This window comes from Amorphotheca resinae, assembly GCF_003019875.1.
Source record: "Amorphotheca resinae ATCC 22711 unplaced genomic scaffold M430scaffold_9, whole genome shotgun sequence".
Taxonomy (NCBI): domain Eukaryota; kingdom Fungi; phylum Ascomycota; class Leotiomycetes; order Helotiales; family Amorphothecaceae; genus Amorphotheca; species Amorphotheca resinae.
Window position 1 is genome coordinate 1,524,371 of NW_020194479.1, and position 15,283 is coordinate 1,539,653.

The 15,283-nt window shown below is 50.4% G+C and overlaps 7 protein-coding genes across 7 annotated transcripts; 3 read left to right on the top strand and 4 right to left on the bottom strand.

Annotated features, from left to right (window-relative positions):
• Positions 1-1,291, bottom strand: M430DRAFT_29804 (hypothetical protein; the record flags this gene model as incomplete). The annotated part of the gene is made up of 2 exons (XM_024865905.1): positions 1-1,028; positions 1,147-1,291. 2 exons carry the CDS (start codon positions 1,289-1,291, stop codon positions 1-3), a joined length of 1,173 nt encoding a protein of 390 aa, XP_024719253.1.
• A 409-nt stretch (positions 1,292-1,700) lies between these two features.
• M430DRAFT_21172 (hypothetical protein) lies at positions 1,701-3,471 on the top strand (the record flags this gene model as incomplete). The annotated part of the gene is made up of 3 exons (XM_024864452.1): positions 1,701-1,905; positions 1,955-2,281; positions 2,456-3,471. 3 exons carry the CDS (start codon positions 1,701-1,703, stop codon positions 3,469-3,471), a joined length of 1,548 nt encoding a protein of 515 aa, XP_024719254.1.
• Positions 3,472-3,581: 110 nt separating this feature from the next.
• On the bottom strand, positions 3,582-4,872 carry M430DRAFT_68381 (hypothetical protein). Its single transcript, XM_024869347.1, has 2 exons — positions 4,660-4,872; positions 3,582-4,591 (listed from the first exon to the last, which is right to left on the bottom strand). The coding sequence occupies exons 1-2, from the start codon at positions 4,705-4,707 to the stop codon at positions 3,629-3,631; spliced, it is 1,011 nt and encodes a 336-aa protein (XP_024719255.1). The 5' UTR covers positions 4,708-4,872; the 3' UTR covers positions 3,582-3,628.
• Positions 4,873-5,232: 360 nt separating this feature from the next.
• On the top strand, positions 5,233-6,330 carry M430DRAFT_106273 (hypothetical protein; the record flags this gene model as incomplete). Its single annotated transcript, XM_024861069.1, has 1 exon — positions 5,233-6,330. The coding sequence occupies one exon, from the start codon at positions 5,233-5,235 to the stop codon at positions 6,328-6,330; it is 1,098 nt and encodes a 365-aa protein (XP_024719256.1).
• A 130-nt stretch (positions 6,331-6,460) lies between these two features.
• Positions 6,461-7,129, bottom strand: M430DRAFT_60388 (hypothetical protein; the record flags this gene model as incomplete). Its single annotated transcript, XM_024868853.1, has 1 exon — positions 6,461-7,129. One exon carries the CDS (start codon positions 7,127-7,129, stop codon positions 6,461-6,463), a length of 669 nt encoding a protein of 222 aa, XP_024719257.1.
• Positions 7,130-7,586: 457 nt separating this feature from the next.
• M430DRAFT_267074 (hypothetical protein) lies at positions 7,587-12,061 on the bottom strand. The gene is made up of 4 exons (XM_024865437.1): positions 11,743-12,061; positions 11,496-11,683; positions 7,942-11,424; positions 7,587-7,882 (listed from the first exon to the last, which is right to left on the bottom strand). Exons 1-4 carry the CDS (start codon positions 11,814-11,816, stop codon positions 7,848-7,850), a joined length of 3,780 nt encoding a protein of 1,259 aa, XP_024719258.1. The 5' UTR covers positions 11,817-12,061; the 3' UTR covers positions 7,587-7,847.
• A 2,405-nt stretch (positions 12,062-14,466) lies between these two features.
• M430DRAFT_125357 (hypothetical protein) lies at positions 14,467-15,183 on the top strand. Its single transcript, XM_024861949.1, has 3 exons — positions 14,467-14,637; positions 14,688-14,980; positions 15,054-15,183. Exons 1-3 carry the CDS (start codon positions 14,550-14,552, stop codon positions 15,126-15,128), a joined length of 456 nt encoding a protein of 151 aa, XP_024719259.1. The 5' UTR covers positions 14,467-14,549; the 3' UTR covers positions 15,129-15,183.
• The last annotated feature ends 100 nt before the right edge of the window (positions 15,184-15,283 follow it).

Here is a 15,283-nt window from a genome sequence, read left to right on the forward strand (position 1 = left end):
CTAAGCCATCTCCGACTCCCGCTGTCTTATTTCATCCTCCATTCTCTGTTTCTCAGCAGCTTTTAACCTGGCCATCGTAGCCGCAAAATCTTTGGATTTCGGCGTGTTTGGTGAGAAGGAGAATCTCGGCGATGCTGAAGATTTCTCGTCAGCTTTCAATCCTTTGAAGATATCAGGACGTTTGGTAGGTGTGGCTGTATCTCGATCTGCCAGTTTCTCCCCCGCTTCTGCACTTCCTCCAACAGATGGCGAGTCGACAGGCACGAAGATACCACTCTTCCGAGCCTTCTTCTCTGCTTTCCGCTTTGCTTTGGCTTGCTCAGCTTCACGTATCAACCGCTCTAATCTCTCTACTTCGTCCTCTTCAGGCTGTTCTCCGGCGTTTGGATCTTGGGCTGGAGCCGGAGCTGCAGCTGGTTTCTTCTCGGGGGATGGTGGGGCTGGCGATGATGTTGCCGCGCTCGCGCTCTCGCCCATCATGGATGCCCTCGCCGCCCTCCTCTTCCTTCCCTCCTCGGCCAATTTCCTAAGCTCCTGTTGCACTTGACTCTGCGCATCATCTTCTCTCGGTCTCTTCAGCCCCGCGGTAGCTATACCACCTCGTTCCCGGGCCTCCAGATCCTCCTTCATCTGCCGCCTCCGCCCCTCGAAGAGCTCATTTGCTCTCTGCTTTTGCAACTTAGCATTGCGGTGGTTATCGTACTTCGCCTTCAATTCGGGATCGCTGAGCACATCATTCGCAGCCTGGAACAGTTCGTATTTGGCAGGGTCGAAATCCTTCCCGACCTTGTCTGGGTGGTACTTGAGCGCGGTCCTCCTGTATGCACGTCGTAGCTCCGACTCGCTGCAGTTCTCGAAGGTCACGCCCAAGAGTTCGTAGAAATCAACATCGCTGGTGACCCACTTCAATAGGTCATTGTTAGACATGGTGATAGGGGCAAGCCTGGAACGGGCGGACGACGTCAAGGTAACTGAGCAGAGAGCAGAGCCTTCTGTCGCGGGCGAGCGTTTCGCATATGGAATCAATCCTGCTTTGGTCTAGCGCGGATGACTCAGCACCCAAAGTTAGCGAAATCCAATTTAGACGTCACTTCCATCCTTCGCCTCTCATTGACCAATAAGCGCCGTTTAGACGCGGATTCCTACCTATCTCTTCCTCGCTCCCCCATTCTTGTCCCGCCTGAGGGCGAAGTGAAACAAGAGCATGAGCTTCTGCCGACGGCGACGCCGATGGCACACGAACAGGCTGGCCGAACCAATGGATAGGGGGTGTTGAAGTCGACGCTGTCATGTCCTCATTTTCTGTTCTCTCCCTTCTCTCCCTTCTCTCCCTTCTCTCTTGAAATCGCAATCTATGCTCAGCCTCTGAAATAGGGGTAAATTGTTATTATATTTTATATTGGCCCTGCTTATTTTATCTGTAAAACTTGACAATAGACAAAAGCGACCGTCCATTGTAGAGTCGCTCCATTACCCTTCTATGCCTTGCTTCATGCTGTTGTTGTAGATCACTCCTTCCCTAAACAACAGACGAATGTTTACTTCTGACCGCACCTTCCTCTGAACATCATGGCGGCTATTTTCTATTTTTCTACTTTCTCATTTTCCAGTTCTCCTCTTTCTCTCATACCTGTTGCTCTTCTCTCTTCTCCATTATAATATAACGTGGGTATCCTGCTGCTACCGTATCAGCCATCGCAATGGCAGGTCACGGCTCTTTATCAACTCCCCTCGCCAGACCTCCCTCTGCGGCTCCAGCCGATCCACTGTGCAGAATAGCTGCGACTACCCCAAACCTACAGACGCCGCCTGCGCCTACCAAGTTGACCTCCTACTTCACCCAAAGCCAGTTGGCACTTGCTCTTGCTATCCAGAAGTCAAAACCTCAAGATGTCTCCACCAAAGGTACTGGGAGTCTTTCCCTGGCGAGGCCAACTTTTACTGACACTTCAAGACTACTGCCTCCAACTTCGAAAGAACATACAAAGTCATCGAGAGTCTGCGGTCGAGAAACATCGTTATATCGACACATGCGAATTCTGGAAGGACCAGTACATGAGGATTTACCAGGAGAAGAACGAACTCGAGGACAAGGTTCACCATTTGGAGCAAGTTCAACAAACTCGAGACGAGCTTGGAGTCGCAAATCTGGATAACGAGATAATATCAAATCATCCTGGAAAGCGCCGGAGGTCACCCCAAGACGTTCAAGGATCGCTCGATGTCCAGCGATCGAATCCATCACCCGATGATGACAGTGACCTCATGTTGAGCAGATATGGTACGTACCTGGTTCACAATGCCTATTCTAATGAGCGGTCAATGATCTCACAAGCCCTGCACAATCCCTTTAATATTTTGCCAAAGTCTGCATGCCCGGTTGTTGTTCCAGGGAGTTAATGGGCAAGGTCATACCCTCTCTGTGACTGCCACGAAATTAATGATCATATTACAGTTCTTCGAATTGGACGGCAACGCAGCCATCTGGAAAAATGTATGAAAGAATCAAATATTCCCGACTATCTTGATAACCTCGCCAAGTTATCTCATCAAACCCTCCTACTTCTTGAGACAGTTCTGTCTGATTGTATTATTCCATTATGGTCTTTGAGGTGCAGTGATAATACCCAAAGGGTTTGTCTCCTCCGGCAAGTGATGCATCAAATTGTACTGAGCTTTCGTGCCTCTTTCCACGCTTTGAATGAGCTATGCCGTACCATTCTAGGAAGAGCAAAGAGGTTCGACACTATCTACCGCCTCGTCATGTTCTTCAAGATAGCTCTGGACCATTTGCACACAGTTTGTACCCTACAGGCCGAAAATGAAATTGCGGAGAGACGAAGAACTCGGAGCAAGCGTGTCAAGATAGAAGATGAATACGCTGTTAACAAATACCTGTGCGAGGCACTCATCTCGATTGCCCAGATTGAGTGGAAAATTGAACTACCTGGGCATAGCGATGTCTGGGAGGGGATCTTGTTCTCTGTCTTAGACTTCACTGGGCGGCTGGTTTCGAATGCGGTTTTTAACGAGCATGTTGCAATGTCAGACCATGTGGGCAATATCACAAAAGAGGGCCCAACTCTGTTACCAGAAGCTGCAAAACTTGAGTCTCGATATATCGTCTTGGTCTTACGTGCTGCACTGGGGGGAACTAACGCCAGAAAAGAGTTGAATGCCCGTATACTCTCTGGCCACCCTGCCAAGCCCGATGTGCCAAGTCGCCATGGTAGCTTGCAAGCCTCGGCGGATCATACACACAATTTATTGATTAAAGCAAGGAAAACAATGCAGCAAACCCTGGTTAAGAGCGCTGTTGGTGGAGAGGGGCTTGAAGGCTTGCGATTGCCTCAACCGCCAGAGGATGATTCCACCTATTCTTCTGAAGCTGATTGTTGTGTTGAGAAATTTGGGCAAGAGTGGTTGCTAGAGTCAGTGTGGGCCTTGATAGGTTGGGAGTTGGTCGTTTAAATCCCAGTGGGTGGTTCGTTCACCTGTTGCAAGGTCGAAACATGTATGTGAGTGGGGGTGCTTTCAAGTCAAAACTTTTTGTATTATTTGCAAACATATCATTGACAGTAATTCGCTAATTGGCAGAAATGATGGCTATTAAATGGCCTATAAAAGCTCAAAAGGTTACAGCCAGCCTCTGAACCAAGTAGTCCCCAGAATTGATATCAGGGTACTTCTTCTCTCCTTTGTCGCCTCCATACGTTCCCTCTATTGCCGTGATGTTGCTGCTGAAGTTTGGATTGCAGAAGTATGCCACGCTATACCGGGCCGGGTGGAAATCTCCCCCAGCAGGTGGTTCCACAACCCTGTGCTTTGTACTCTTAATCGTATCGTTACTCCACCTCGCCAGCAAATCGCCAGCATTAACGACCACAGTTCCAGGAATTGGCGTCGCATCCACGAATGTTCCTTTGGGACTCTTGACCTGCAAACCGCCCCTGTCATCTTGAAACAGCAGCGTAATACTCCCATAATCGGTATGCTCACCCGCCCTAACCTGCAACTTATTCTTCTCAAAAACTTCCTTCGACACACCAGGATAATGCAGCAACCTCAGGGTGTTGTCGCCCACATCGGTATAGCCGTCGAAGTAGCTCTCTGGCAAGCCCATGCCTACCGCGATTGCTCGCATGACCTCAATATGCAACTGCTTACACTGGTCATGGAAGCTCGTCATAGTCTCCTTGAACCGCACGGCCTCCTCATCGCCAACGGGCCAGTTGTTGGGGAAACCCTCCTCGCCCTCTCTGCCAATCTCAAAGGTCTCTTTCAGATCGGGAGCCTGGGCCTTCAGCTTGGCGACATCTTCCTTGGAGACGAGCTGGGTGACCTTCTCGCGGCCGTGGGGGACGTAGCCACGGTTTGCGCGCGGGGTAGTCCAACACAGCTTCTCCTTCTCCTCCTGTGGGCGCTCGAAGAACTTGGCGGATGTGGCGAAGACGTTGTCGACGACGGGCAGCGGGATGCCGTGCGAGGAGAGGTAGATGAAACCCGCGGTTTGGAAGCCGTGGAGGATGGCCTCGGCGGCGGATTGACGCTCGGCGGGCGTCCCGTGGAGAAAGAGGGAGAAGTCTACAAGCTGGAGAGATGTTAGGATAGGTTGGGTTTGGAAAATGCTTAAGTGGGGTGAAATGTCAGGAAACTTACGGGAATAGAGAGGTCATCGCTACTGACAGCGCTGACTTGAGGGGCCATTTTGTAAACAGAAGGTAGCAGTAGTAGTATAACAATGGGGGGTACGAAAGGAAAAGCAGTTTTGCACGAACCAATCTTTCAGAAGACGCAGTTATTTGTTGAAGAGAAAATGAACTGGGATTTATAGCGGCCAGGCCGTAGGCGCGCGTAGTTATTCATTTTCGCAAAGACCGGCGGCCAGATAGATAATAATATCTAGATCAGGGGCGGCGGTTCCGAGATACGAGATAAGGGATTGCGGGGCGATAGGCGATAGGGCGGCCGCGCGTGGAGAACACATGGAAAATGGAGTAAAAGTTTATATCGTTTGTAATAATGTTTACATGTAAACTCAGCAGCAGGGCTGGGCATCAAACCGCGCCTATAACAAATAGGGATATCTGGAGGAATCTAGATGCTATAATATAATGTAAGGTCTGTCCGCCATTTCTTTGGCTCTTTTTCTCAAAGCTCGGATTCCTCCTTCCTTGTCTCTCCTTTATTTTTCCTCCTCTGTTTTCTCCCCTCCGCAAACCCCCACCCACCATGGCGGCCACAAAATCCCCCATCGTCGACATCCACACTCACGTATACCCGCCCTCCTACATCAGCCTCCTCAAATCCCGCTCCAGCATCCCCTACATCCGCTCCTTTCCCCCGTCTTCCTCTCTGCGGCTCGTGATCCTGCCCGCCGAGGACACCGAGAGCACGTCGCGGGGCCGCCCCGTCGGCGCCGAGTACTACGAGATCGCCGAGAAGATCAAGTTCATGGACGTGCACGGCATCGACATCTCGGTGATCTCGCTGGCGAACCCGTGGCTGGACTGGGTCCCTGCGGACGAGGCGGCCGAAGCGGCGCGGAGCATCAACGACGAGGTGGATCGCGAGTGTGCCAAGTACCCCGGGAGGCTGTTCGCGTTCGCGACGCTGCCGCTGAGTGGTGGGCGGGACGTCATCGTTCGGGAGATCGAGAGATTGAAGACGTTGACGTATATGCGGGGGGTGATCCTAGGAACGACGGGGCTGGGGAAGGGTCTGGATGATCCGGAACTAAGGCCGATTTTCAAAGCGTTGCAGGATGCACAGCTGCCCATCTTCTTGCATCCGCATTATGGGTTGCCGGGCTCCGTGTGGGGAGAGCAAGCCGGCGATTATGGACATGTGTTGCCGCTGGCGCTGGGCTTCCCCATGGAGACGACGATCGCTGTCACGAGAATGATACTGGCGGGTGTGTTTGAGGAGGTGCCGGAGCTGCAGATGATATTGGCGCATTCGGGGGGCACGCTGCCGTTCTTGGCGGGGCGGATCGAGAGCTGTATGGAACATGATGGACACTTGAAAGCGGAGGGGAAGCTGGGGAAGGGGAGGAAGACGGTGTGGGATGTGTTGAAGAAGAATATCTATCTTGATGCGGTGATCTATGGGGATGTAGGCCTCAAAGCGGCGATCCAGGCCAGTGGGGAGGACAGGATCATGTTTGGTACGGATCATCCTTTCTTCCCGCCGCTGGGAGAGGAGGACGAGAAGTGGTTGAGTGTCGAGACGAATTATGAGGGTATCAAAAAGGCACTGGGAACTGATACCGAGGGAGCAAAAGCAGCGTTGGGTGGAAATGCTGTGAGGGTCTTGAATTTATCTATCTGACACACCGGACAGGACAGTCCCGTAATGAGAACAAAAAGTACATTATCATTCCATGATTCCTGCTGATCCGCCTATATTCCATTGACCTCTCACCCTAAGACAGTTCAAGTCACCTATTGTATAGCCACCTTCAATCAAACGGTGACCACTCCTTTTCTATTCCGTTTGTCAAAGCTTCACCTGACTCAAGGTCAAGGATCTTAAACCACACCCTCGGTTTTCCCCAATCATCAGCGACGAGACCTCTCGCAACGAACCTTCTCCAGAACCAAATATCCACGGGTCTCCACCGGGACATACTCTCGTCCCTAACGAATACAACCCCAAACTCCTCCAGACTCTTACATTTATCCATGAAGAGTTCTCGCAAGTAGGGACCACGAAAAGCGATGTCGTCTTCTTCCAACGTATTTCCCTCCGTGATAGCCAACCTCTTGCACTGCCGGAGAAGATTCTCATACTTCGCCTCCCAAAACAAATCAGATGTGAACCCGGGGTCATGACTGACATATAGAAGATCCCTTTCGAAGTCGATGACCACTGAGTACCTCCGACCGATGGGCTCACTCTTATATCTCTTCTTTGCCTCATAGCGCCAGAATTGGCAGACATGCATCAGTGCAGGAATCGTGTTTCCTGGGCTCTTCCGTTGGAGCGTCACTATGCGCGGAGGATCATCATCGAGGACCAGTTTGAAGATGTGGACTTGGAGCTCGGCGGGCAGCTTCTCGAATAGATTTTTCTTGTGTCGAAGCTTGTCGCTTGCGTGTGATGGTGTCGAGATGGTGGTTCGCATCATGCTAGGAGAGTCAGGCCTTGGAAACCAGATGATGTGAGTTGATGTTGACCTGTGGTCTGTCAGTTGGTTGATGGGGCTTTAATATGCTGATATCAACATAAAGAGGAATGAGATGCTGTAGAAATATTTCTCGAAGGTACGACGGTGGCCGAGAACTTAACACTACCATCAAGGTGAAAGAATTCCTTTTGTTTCTTTGGAATAGGATAGTGAAACAACAGTATTATTTTTAAGAACTGTCTTGCCTAGAACATCCTGGACCGAAGAGAAAGTTGACACCAGAATCTCCCCGCTCTTGCTCAGGGGTGATATGGGCCTAATTTAGAAGAGGTACATTTTTATTTGTAGGACTTTCTACAATTCCGGCAAGCTTCTGAAGTAATCACGACAACACCGCGTCCAAAAATCAGAAAATACAGGATGTCCATTCTCCTCCCTACCAAACCTAGAACACCGATTCATGCGGTGTATGGCAATATTGAAGTATTTACATAACACGAATATTCAAACAAATTTTGTGATCGAGGGATCTGTAACGGGGCTTGCTTTCCTCCATATGCAATCAATGTACGTGGGCTGCATGCATCTTCGTTAACAGCGTAAAAAGGGGTTTCGAAGGAGTGTGAGAATATATGAACAAAAGTGGGCAGTTGCCAATGTATGCCACAAAAGGGAAGGGGGTTCCGTCAAGGTGTTATGTGCCCTAGTGTTATCCACTCTAGCTCGTCCAGGTGCGGTGTGCTTCTTGAAGGACTATATCACAAGTCAGTTTCTTGATCCCTGAGAAAGGCAAAGCAGAGAGGGAAACGTACTACTCAAGACCCGTCCCTGACCTCCTCGATCCTCACAAGCAATCTGCAATTCACCGCCTTCCACAAAATCCAATACCACACTATTCGGTAGTTCTTGCATTTCGACATCTGGAATAATTGGTGCTTTGAATTTGCTAAGGTGAATTCGTCGAGTAGCGCCAACATTCCTTTTGTCTTTTGGATTTCCACTAGCAGGGAGAGCGGGAGACATGATAAGGTAGCCTTGTGAATCGAGCAGCATCGAGCGACGCTTCCAAAGCAGGGTGTCGGGAAATTGAACATTAACATCGCCAATGTCTATAGTAGTAATAGTTGGGGTGAGGGAAGATTGTGAGGGTTGCGATGAATGCTGGGATTGGGATGCCTGAGTTGAAGGGGGTTCGGATTCCTCGCGGACGGTAGGTGAGATGGCATGTGCAAGCGCTTTGCGACTAGAGGAGATTGAAGATGACATTTGTCGAAGCATACGACTTGCTCGATTCGACTTCTTGTCAACTTTCTCGTCACTAGTGGAAGAAGAAGAACTGGCAGTTGTTGGCGGATGTCCCATATCCCGACTGGATCTCCGACTTTTGATTGATGATGAACTACCAAAATTCTTATTTGCATGGGTTGAAGGTGGGCGTGAGGTTAAGTCGGATGAGGATGAGATAGATGTGTCGATAGTCATGGAACGACGGTGTTCAGAAAATGAAGTACGGCCCTCCTTAATGAAGTCTCTCACAATAGTCATCGAAGACCTTCGGTCAGTGCTGTTGCCATTTTTCGAAGATTTCGACGAGTTAGATAACCGTCTCTCTTCGACATTTTCTTTGACGTTTTCTTTTAAAGCAGTGACAACCGCTTTTTGGTGATCTATAACAAGAGGTGATTGCTCGAGTTCTAGTGGTTTGAATTCCGAAGGGTTTTTGCCAATATCAGGTTTTGTCGGAAATGGCTGGCTTGGATCTCGGACAATCCGAGCCGTGACCGATACTGATTCGGGCCGTGACTTCGTTGGTTGGGCCATGGGATTCGAGCTTGGGACAATAGCGCTCATCCGGTTTTGAGCAGAGGCTGATCTGCTGTGGAGCGTAAGAGGTTTTGGGGGGGAGGATTCTTGAGATACCGGGGGAGATGGAGTGTGTCGAGTCAGCGAACTGGCTCGATCTGCAACGGATGGCGTTTTCGAGCCACTTCCTTTTCGGACAGCAAAGAATGTAGCTGCAGCGACAGGTGCTGTCTGTGTTGGTTCGGGAGCATGATTAGACAATCTTTCGAGCGCTTTGATTCTTTGTGAAATCCCGGATCCGAGATTGACCTTCTTTGCTATGGGCCTAGTGGATTGCTGGTTGGTATGATTCGCAGGGGCGGAAGAAGCAGAGACAGAACGCCAAGTTTCAGATTTGAGTAGGGTTGGGGGAGAAAGGAACTGAGAATCCCTGTTGTCTTTCTTCACCGGGTTAGAGACTGCACGAGGAGATCGCTTGCCATCGCTGCTGTTGTCGAGACTTGGAAATACAGGACTAATTGGTGACTTCGAGACTGTGACGGGCTTTGCTTCTTGAAAGACAGCTGATTGTAGCTCATCCATCAGCTCGTCATCTGAGGAGAAGTTAGCCTCTGAGTTGGCGGCACTCATGTCAGCCACGTCGATATCGGTTCGTATTGGATCGACAAAAGCTCTACGTTTTATCCGTCTCACTCTATGGCCGCCTTCTTGCTCGTCTCCATTGGCTGACATCCGGGTTTCAACTGAAAAGGTGCTTCCGGTGGGAGACAGAGGGGTAGGGCTTAGAGTATTCCTGCTTGTAGAAGGCGGTAACTGCTCTTGTGGACTAGAGTGGGCTTCTGACGTGGCCCTGAGGTCCTGAACACTGAACTTGGACCTCGGGACCTTCCATTCTTTGACACCGACTTCCACTGCCGGTTCAGGAACAGGATCGGGTTCTGCAAGTGGCATAGAGCTTGGTTCTTCGACAGTGTTTTGTAAGAGATCCTGGGGCAGCGAACCTCGTTCATCAACGGCACTGATAGGAGGACTTGGAGGCACATCATTTTCGAACGCATCCTTGATTTCCGATCTAATCTCCTTAGTGTCGGCACTCGTTTCTGCCTGAACTTGCTCTGGGACTGGTTCAGGCTCCTTTACATTCCCTTGTGAAACGAATGAGGGACTCGAATCCGGTTGATATGCGACGGGTAGAAGGCGTGGGTATTCCTCGATCGAGGATGTTTCATTATTTGAGGCACTATTTTGGAAGATGTCTGGAGGTCCCTGTCTTGTTGATGATTCATCTGGCGCAGCCCCGGAAGTTGGTTCATCATTTGCCAATATTTCCTTGCCGCTGGATCGTCCCTGGACGGTTCCATCGGTGGACTCTGAAACGGAAGAGGCTCTTGTGGATTCGGCCCGTTCCGAAGGCCCATCGGGAGACACGGGATACGAATCTGACCTTGTAGCATCACTCTCATCGGTCTTCATTACCGACTGAGCATCAAGAGCCATGCCGGATTCCTCCTCCTTAGCCATATCATTTAGCATAGCCAATGTGTCATGAACCTCCTTCGGTGCACCATCTGATGCTCTGTGACTTTCAATTGTTCCATAATCCGGGCCATCATTCACGGTTGGCGAAAGGTGTTCTGTGGTGGGAGCTGCAGCGCTCATTTGTTTCTTTCGAAGTTCCAAAGCTTTCATTAATCGCGCTTTTTCGGGAGTTATGGTAGGTGACTTTGGATAGTTCATCGAGATTGCTATCGAAGGCCTGATTGAAGCGCCAGAGCTTGTAGATGGGCGTCCGCCACTCGTATGGGGTCGAGGTGGTATAGATTGTCCCGGCGAGTCGGGAATTGGAGGGAGAGAGGCCATCATGCTGGGCTCTGGAGTGTACTGGGATTTCGGTCTCTCTTTCTTGGTCTTTGAATCCCTAGAAAACAATTTGAGCCCTGCTGGAAGCGTAGAAACAGGACGATAGTGAGATGATGTGCCAGAAGTATGTGGTCTGCCCGCAGCGTCGAGCGAAGGGCGCGGTCCAAGTTTTACCTTTGGCTTCCCGGTCGAACCGTGTGATGTGTAGCTGTACAGTTCGGGTCGTGCGGATTGGGAAGATTGTCGAGGCTCTTCGACTGTATGTGGGGCAGATTGATCTTCAGAACCGCGTCGTTCGCGCGTTGCTTGTGATTCTTCGGCGTCGGGGAACGTGGATTGATCAGGCGGAGGAGAAGTTGGCGGGGGAGCGTCAGTATCTTCTTGGGCAGGAGGGCGTTCTTCTGGGACCGTTGACTGTCGTTTGTTTTCCTCTTCGTCGTCCTCAGCTATTTCCATCAACCGGCGCCTCCGCAAAGAGCTCGTGGAGGACGTTGTAGAACCAGACGCGGTATGAAGTGAACATGCAGCAGACAGTGCTGTGTCCCGGAGTTCTTTGGCTGTGGTTATGGGAAAGACCGTGTCGTGAGGGGAGAATCGTTCCGTGACGGCGTTGAAATGAACCGCGGTGCGTGCTAAAGCTGTGTTAGGTCTGGTGTATGTATGTCTCAATCGAGGAGCAGAGGGATTCCGTGTATCCACGTACCTTGGATCAGTCTGGAGCACTCCTCGGGCACGTATTTGATGACAACGTTTCTTCGTCGGTACCGCAGGAAGCCAAATAGCGGCGAGGGCTCGTCGTATTGTGCAATCGCGTTCCGGATCTCCACGATGCCTCCGTTCCCTCGGCCCAGCAGATCTACTTCATCTCGAGAAGCGTATTTCAGGAGGAACCTAGCACGATTATCAGTATTCCAAAGAAGTCTCCGGTGCATGACTCGGGAGGAGCTTACCATCCCCCTGGTTCCGCCGCGGCAGTCTCATATGCCTCCTTGACTTTGACATCATCCAAGCCATTCAGCGACATTGCTTGCCCTGGGATCCGGCGCGAACTGGAGGATCAAGTCGCCGTGGTTACCTCAAGTCGCTACGAAACTTTCTGGATTCAGGGGAAAGGCGGATGGTTCCACGATTGATGGCTCCACATGATACGGCGGTCGCAGCCGGCTGCCACCCGCACTGGGACCCAAAAGCGCGAACGGGATTCGGTGGAGGCAGCGAGCCCACGACGATATACGCAGCGCAGAGCGGCAGGAATCGGGGGAACACTGCGATGGATTATTATTGATGATGTACTGTGCGAAGGTTGCGGGCGGTCCACGAAAGAAAATATAATATAATAACCGCGATGCGATGTCCCTGCAGGCCCGTTGACTCGTTCTAGCTTCGAGGGTGGCCGAGGTCTAGCCCGAAGTGGAGATTGCTCGACAGCTCTCTCTTCTGTGTCAATAGTCGCTGCTGTCGCCGTTGAAACTTGACGGTTGAGCACCTCCAGACCTGAGGGGAGCCGGCGGGGTCTTATTGACCAGGTGGTATTGTGTGTATGGACTTTCGTGCTGCTGCATGGAACGTGGCCGTGCGATCATTCATGCGTTGGCTGGCTCTTGAGGAGACCATGGAACAGAGCACGTATCTACGGAGTAATGGGATAAGGTAACAAGAGATGGCTCGGACCATTCCCCATGCACAGGGCTGCTACAAGTCACAGTACAGACTGGTGAACTCGTCGACTTGTCAACTCGTGGACTTGTGAAGCTTTCCTACCTTACTGTACAGTATGTCCCTATTCAACTCGATCAACTACTACTCCGCAGAAACCAATGGCTAGATCCAATTGAAACATTCCATCGGACTCCGGATCTTATCAAGAACTCAGCTAACTACTACCAGCTTCGGTCGTTCGGATGAATTATTATTAGTTCTGTATTGCGAGAATCCTTTCAGGCGCTGATAGTTGTGTACCTGGCGGTACCTGAGGGATTGACAGCTAGCAGTCCAAAGAAAGACAGAGCTGCCGAGTCTACAGAGGCACTGTCCCTACTTAATCTTGGAGGATTGCAGGGCCCCTCGCTTCAAAAGACCTCGAAACACCCGTCTCTCTCCCCCCTCCCTACCCAGGCATCTGGTTTGCTGAAACCACGACACGCGCGGCACACTTCGATAGCAAGAGAGTGCTGGATGAATCAGGCTATATAGGGGGAGACCGGATGTAGGAAGAATTGTGATTCCTGCTATAAAAGTGTGATGAGCGAGTCAAGAATCAATCCTCCGCGAGAAACCCTTTTGATCTGTATGGGTGGTGCTCCCAGCCTAGTGCTGATTAGCAGTTACCCCTGAGTGACATCGGGTAAGCAAGTCAGGTACAGAAGACATAATAGTTCGTACCAAACATGACACTTACCTATTTCCTGCCTTGGCCAGAATGCCCTTCTCCCTAATAGCTTCCGTGGCTATACAAGTTCGAAACTCAAAAGACAAGCTGATTGACAACTTGATAAGGTACTGAGTAGCGGTACATCAGTCAGCACGATTGATCGCTAGCCTCGACAGCTCTTTCGCCGTCGAATACGGCTAGCATTAGCACTCGGCGGCAACTAACCTATTGTGCCTTCGTCAACCCCACCTCATCCCTTAGAGATACTTCGTAGCTATTGCAAGTTGCAAGTCGAAAGTCTCAAACCCGGATTCCTTTTCGTCTCCGACTCTCCGTTTTCCTATCCTTAATCGTATCGTGGAACCCAGCTGGGCCTTATCCCATCCCTATCTCTTCTGTTTGTGGTCATCATGCTCAGCTACAATTATCAGCATCCAGTGGGCTTATCATATGCTTCGCCAGTCGCGGATTCGTGGTGGCGATGGGCCGTGTGATGGACTCCATCATAGCGATATCTCTCTGCTTCGCTCCCAATCCCACCCTTTTCCTCCTGCTTCACAAACATTGATAACCAAGTTTATTCAAATTTCGGAACAGAGAGATCAAGTATAACAAATATTACCAAGGTATTTCTCTTTACTTCCATTATCAAACAAGCTCAGGCTCCTTAACCTCTGTTGGTGGCATTCGACTTATCGAGTTTATCTCCATATCATTTCTCCGTACCCCTCATTATTCAGGTAAGTGAAGGGGGTAAATAGCTCCTTTACCCTGCATCGTCCTTTACTCATGAGGGGTTTTGGCTTCTCCAGACTCCAGAGCATCATACTAAACGGGACTATAGCCAAGGTACCTCCCGAAGACGAAATCCGGACCTGGCTTAGAGACCCTCCCTTCTCTGCCTCCCTCAAATCTCTCCGCTTCTTTGTTAGAACTTCCGTTGTCCTCTGTTGCTCATAGGCCTGGATCGAGATTAAGGCCGAATAACTCTACCGTCTTCACTCGGAGCCACCCGTTGAGCATGCGCCTGGTATGGAAGCAGAACCGCGATGACTGTAAACCAGAAAAGACACCTGTATACAACCGAGCGAAGACTTATAGTAGCTATAGATAACAGAAGAACTTCTTTAGAAAAATACAAAATAAAAATGTCTAGAGGAGATGACAAGCTTGTTACCGCTCGCACGTGCGAGCCTTCGCCACAGATCCAAATCGCGTTAGCTCGTCACGGGAACAAGCGACCAAAAAAGATTCCTCGTCACTCGAGCTTCAATCTCAGGGAGCCCCAAGTACAATACCTCACCCTCATCTCAACTCAACTCCACATTGAAGGCACCTGAGCGCCTTTTCAACATCACAATCGCATCCTCTTAGAAACCTGCCAAGATGGTCGAATTAGTAGAAGTCGAGGACGAGTCCTTCGAGACAAAGCAGGCTGGCCCATCAGACGAGGAGGACGAGTACACAGACACCGGTATGTCTAAATCCAGAAGTAGAATCATCTCAATCTAACCTCAAACTTAGACTCCGAGATCTCTACCGATGATGAAGACAATGTTCCCGATGAAGAAACCCTCGCTGACCGCATCTACGCATTGCGGGACATAATACCTCCGACCACACGATCCTACATCTCAAACAAGGTTGACACAACCACCAGCTGGATCAAGTCCGGACTGTCATTCAGCGGCAAGACACTCTGGGTTATTAGCACGAGCGCGCTGATGCTAGGTGTCCCGTGGGCGTTGGCATTTGCGGAGGAGCAGCAGATGGTTGAGATGGAGAAGGAAATGCGGATGAGGGAATCAGGCCAGGAGGTATGCTCAGATCCACTCCTTTGACATCCCTCAGCGGTCTGTATTACAGAATATGCTAACTGATCCATGATAGCTCCTCAATCAAGGTACAACCGCCGGAGCGCTGAATTCACAGCTTAACGCCCAGACGGGCAAGCCTGCGCTGTAATAGTGGAAAGACGTGATACATGACCATAAAAATTAGGAACAAGTGGATAGGAAGTATGGCATTGTACATCAGAGATTGTATGGCTGGTAGGATAATTCAGAAGGTTTGGGGTCAAACCTGTGTTGTATTTATAGGTATCTCAGCTTCGGAATAAT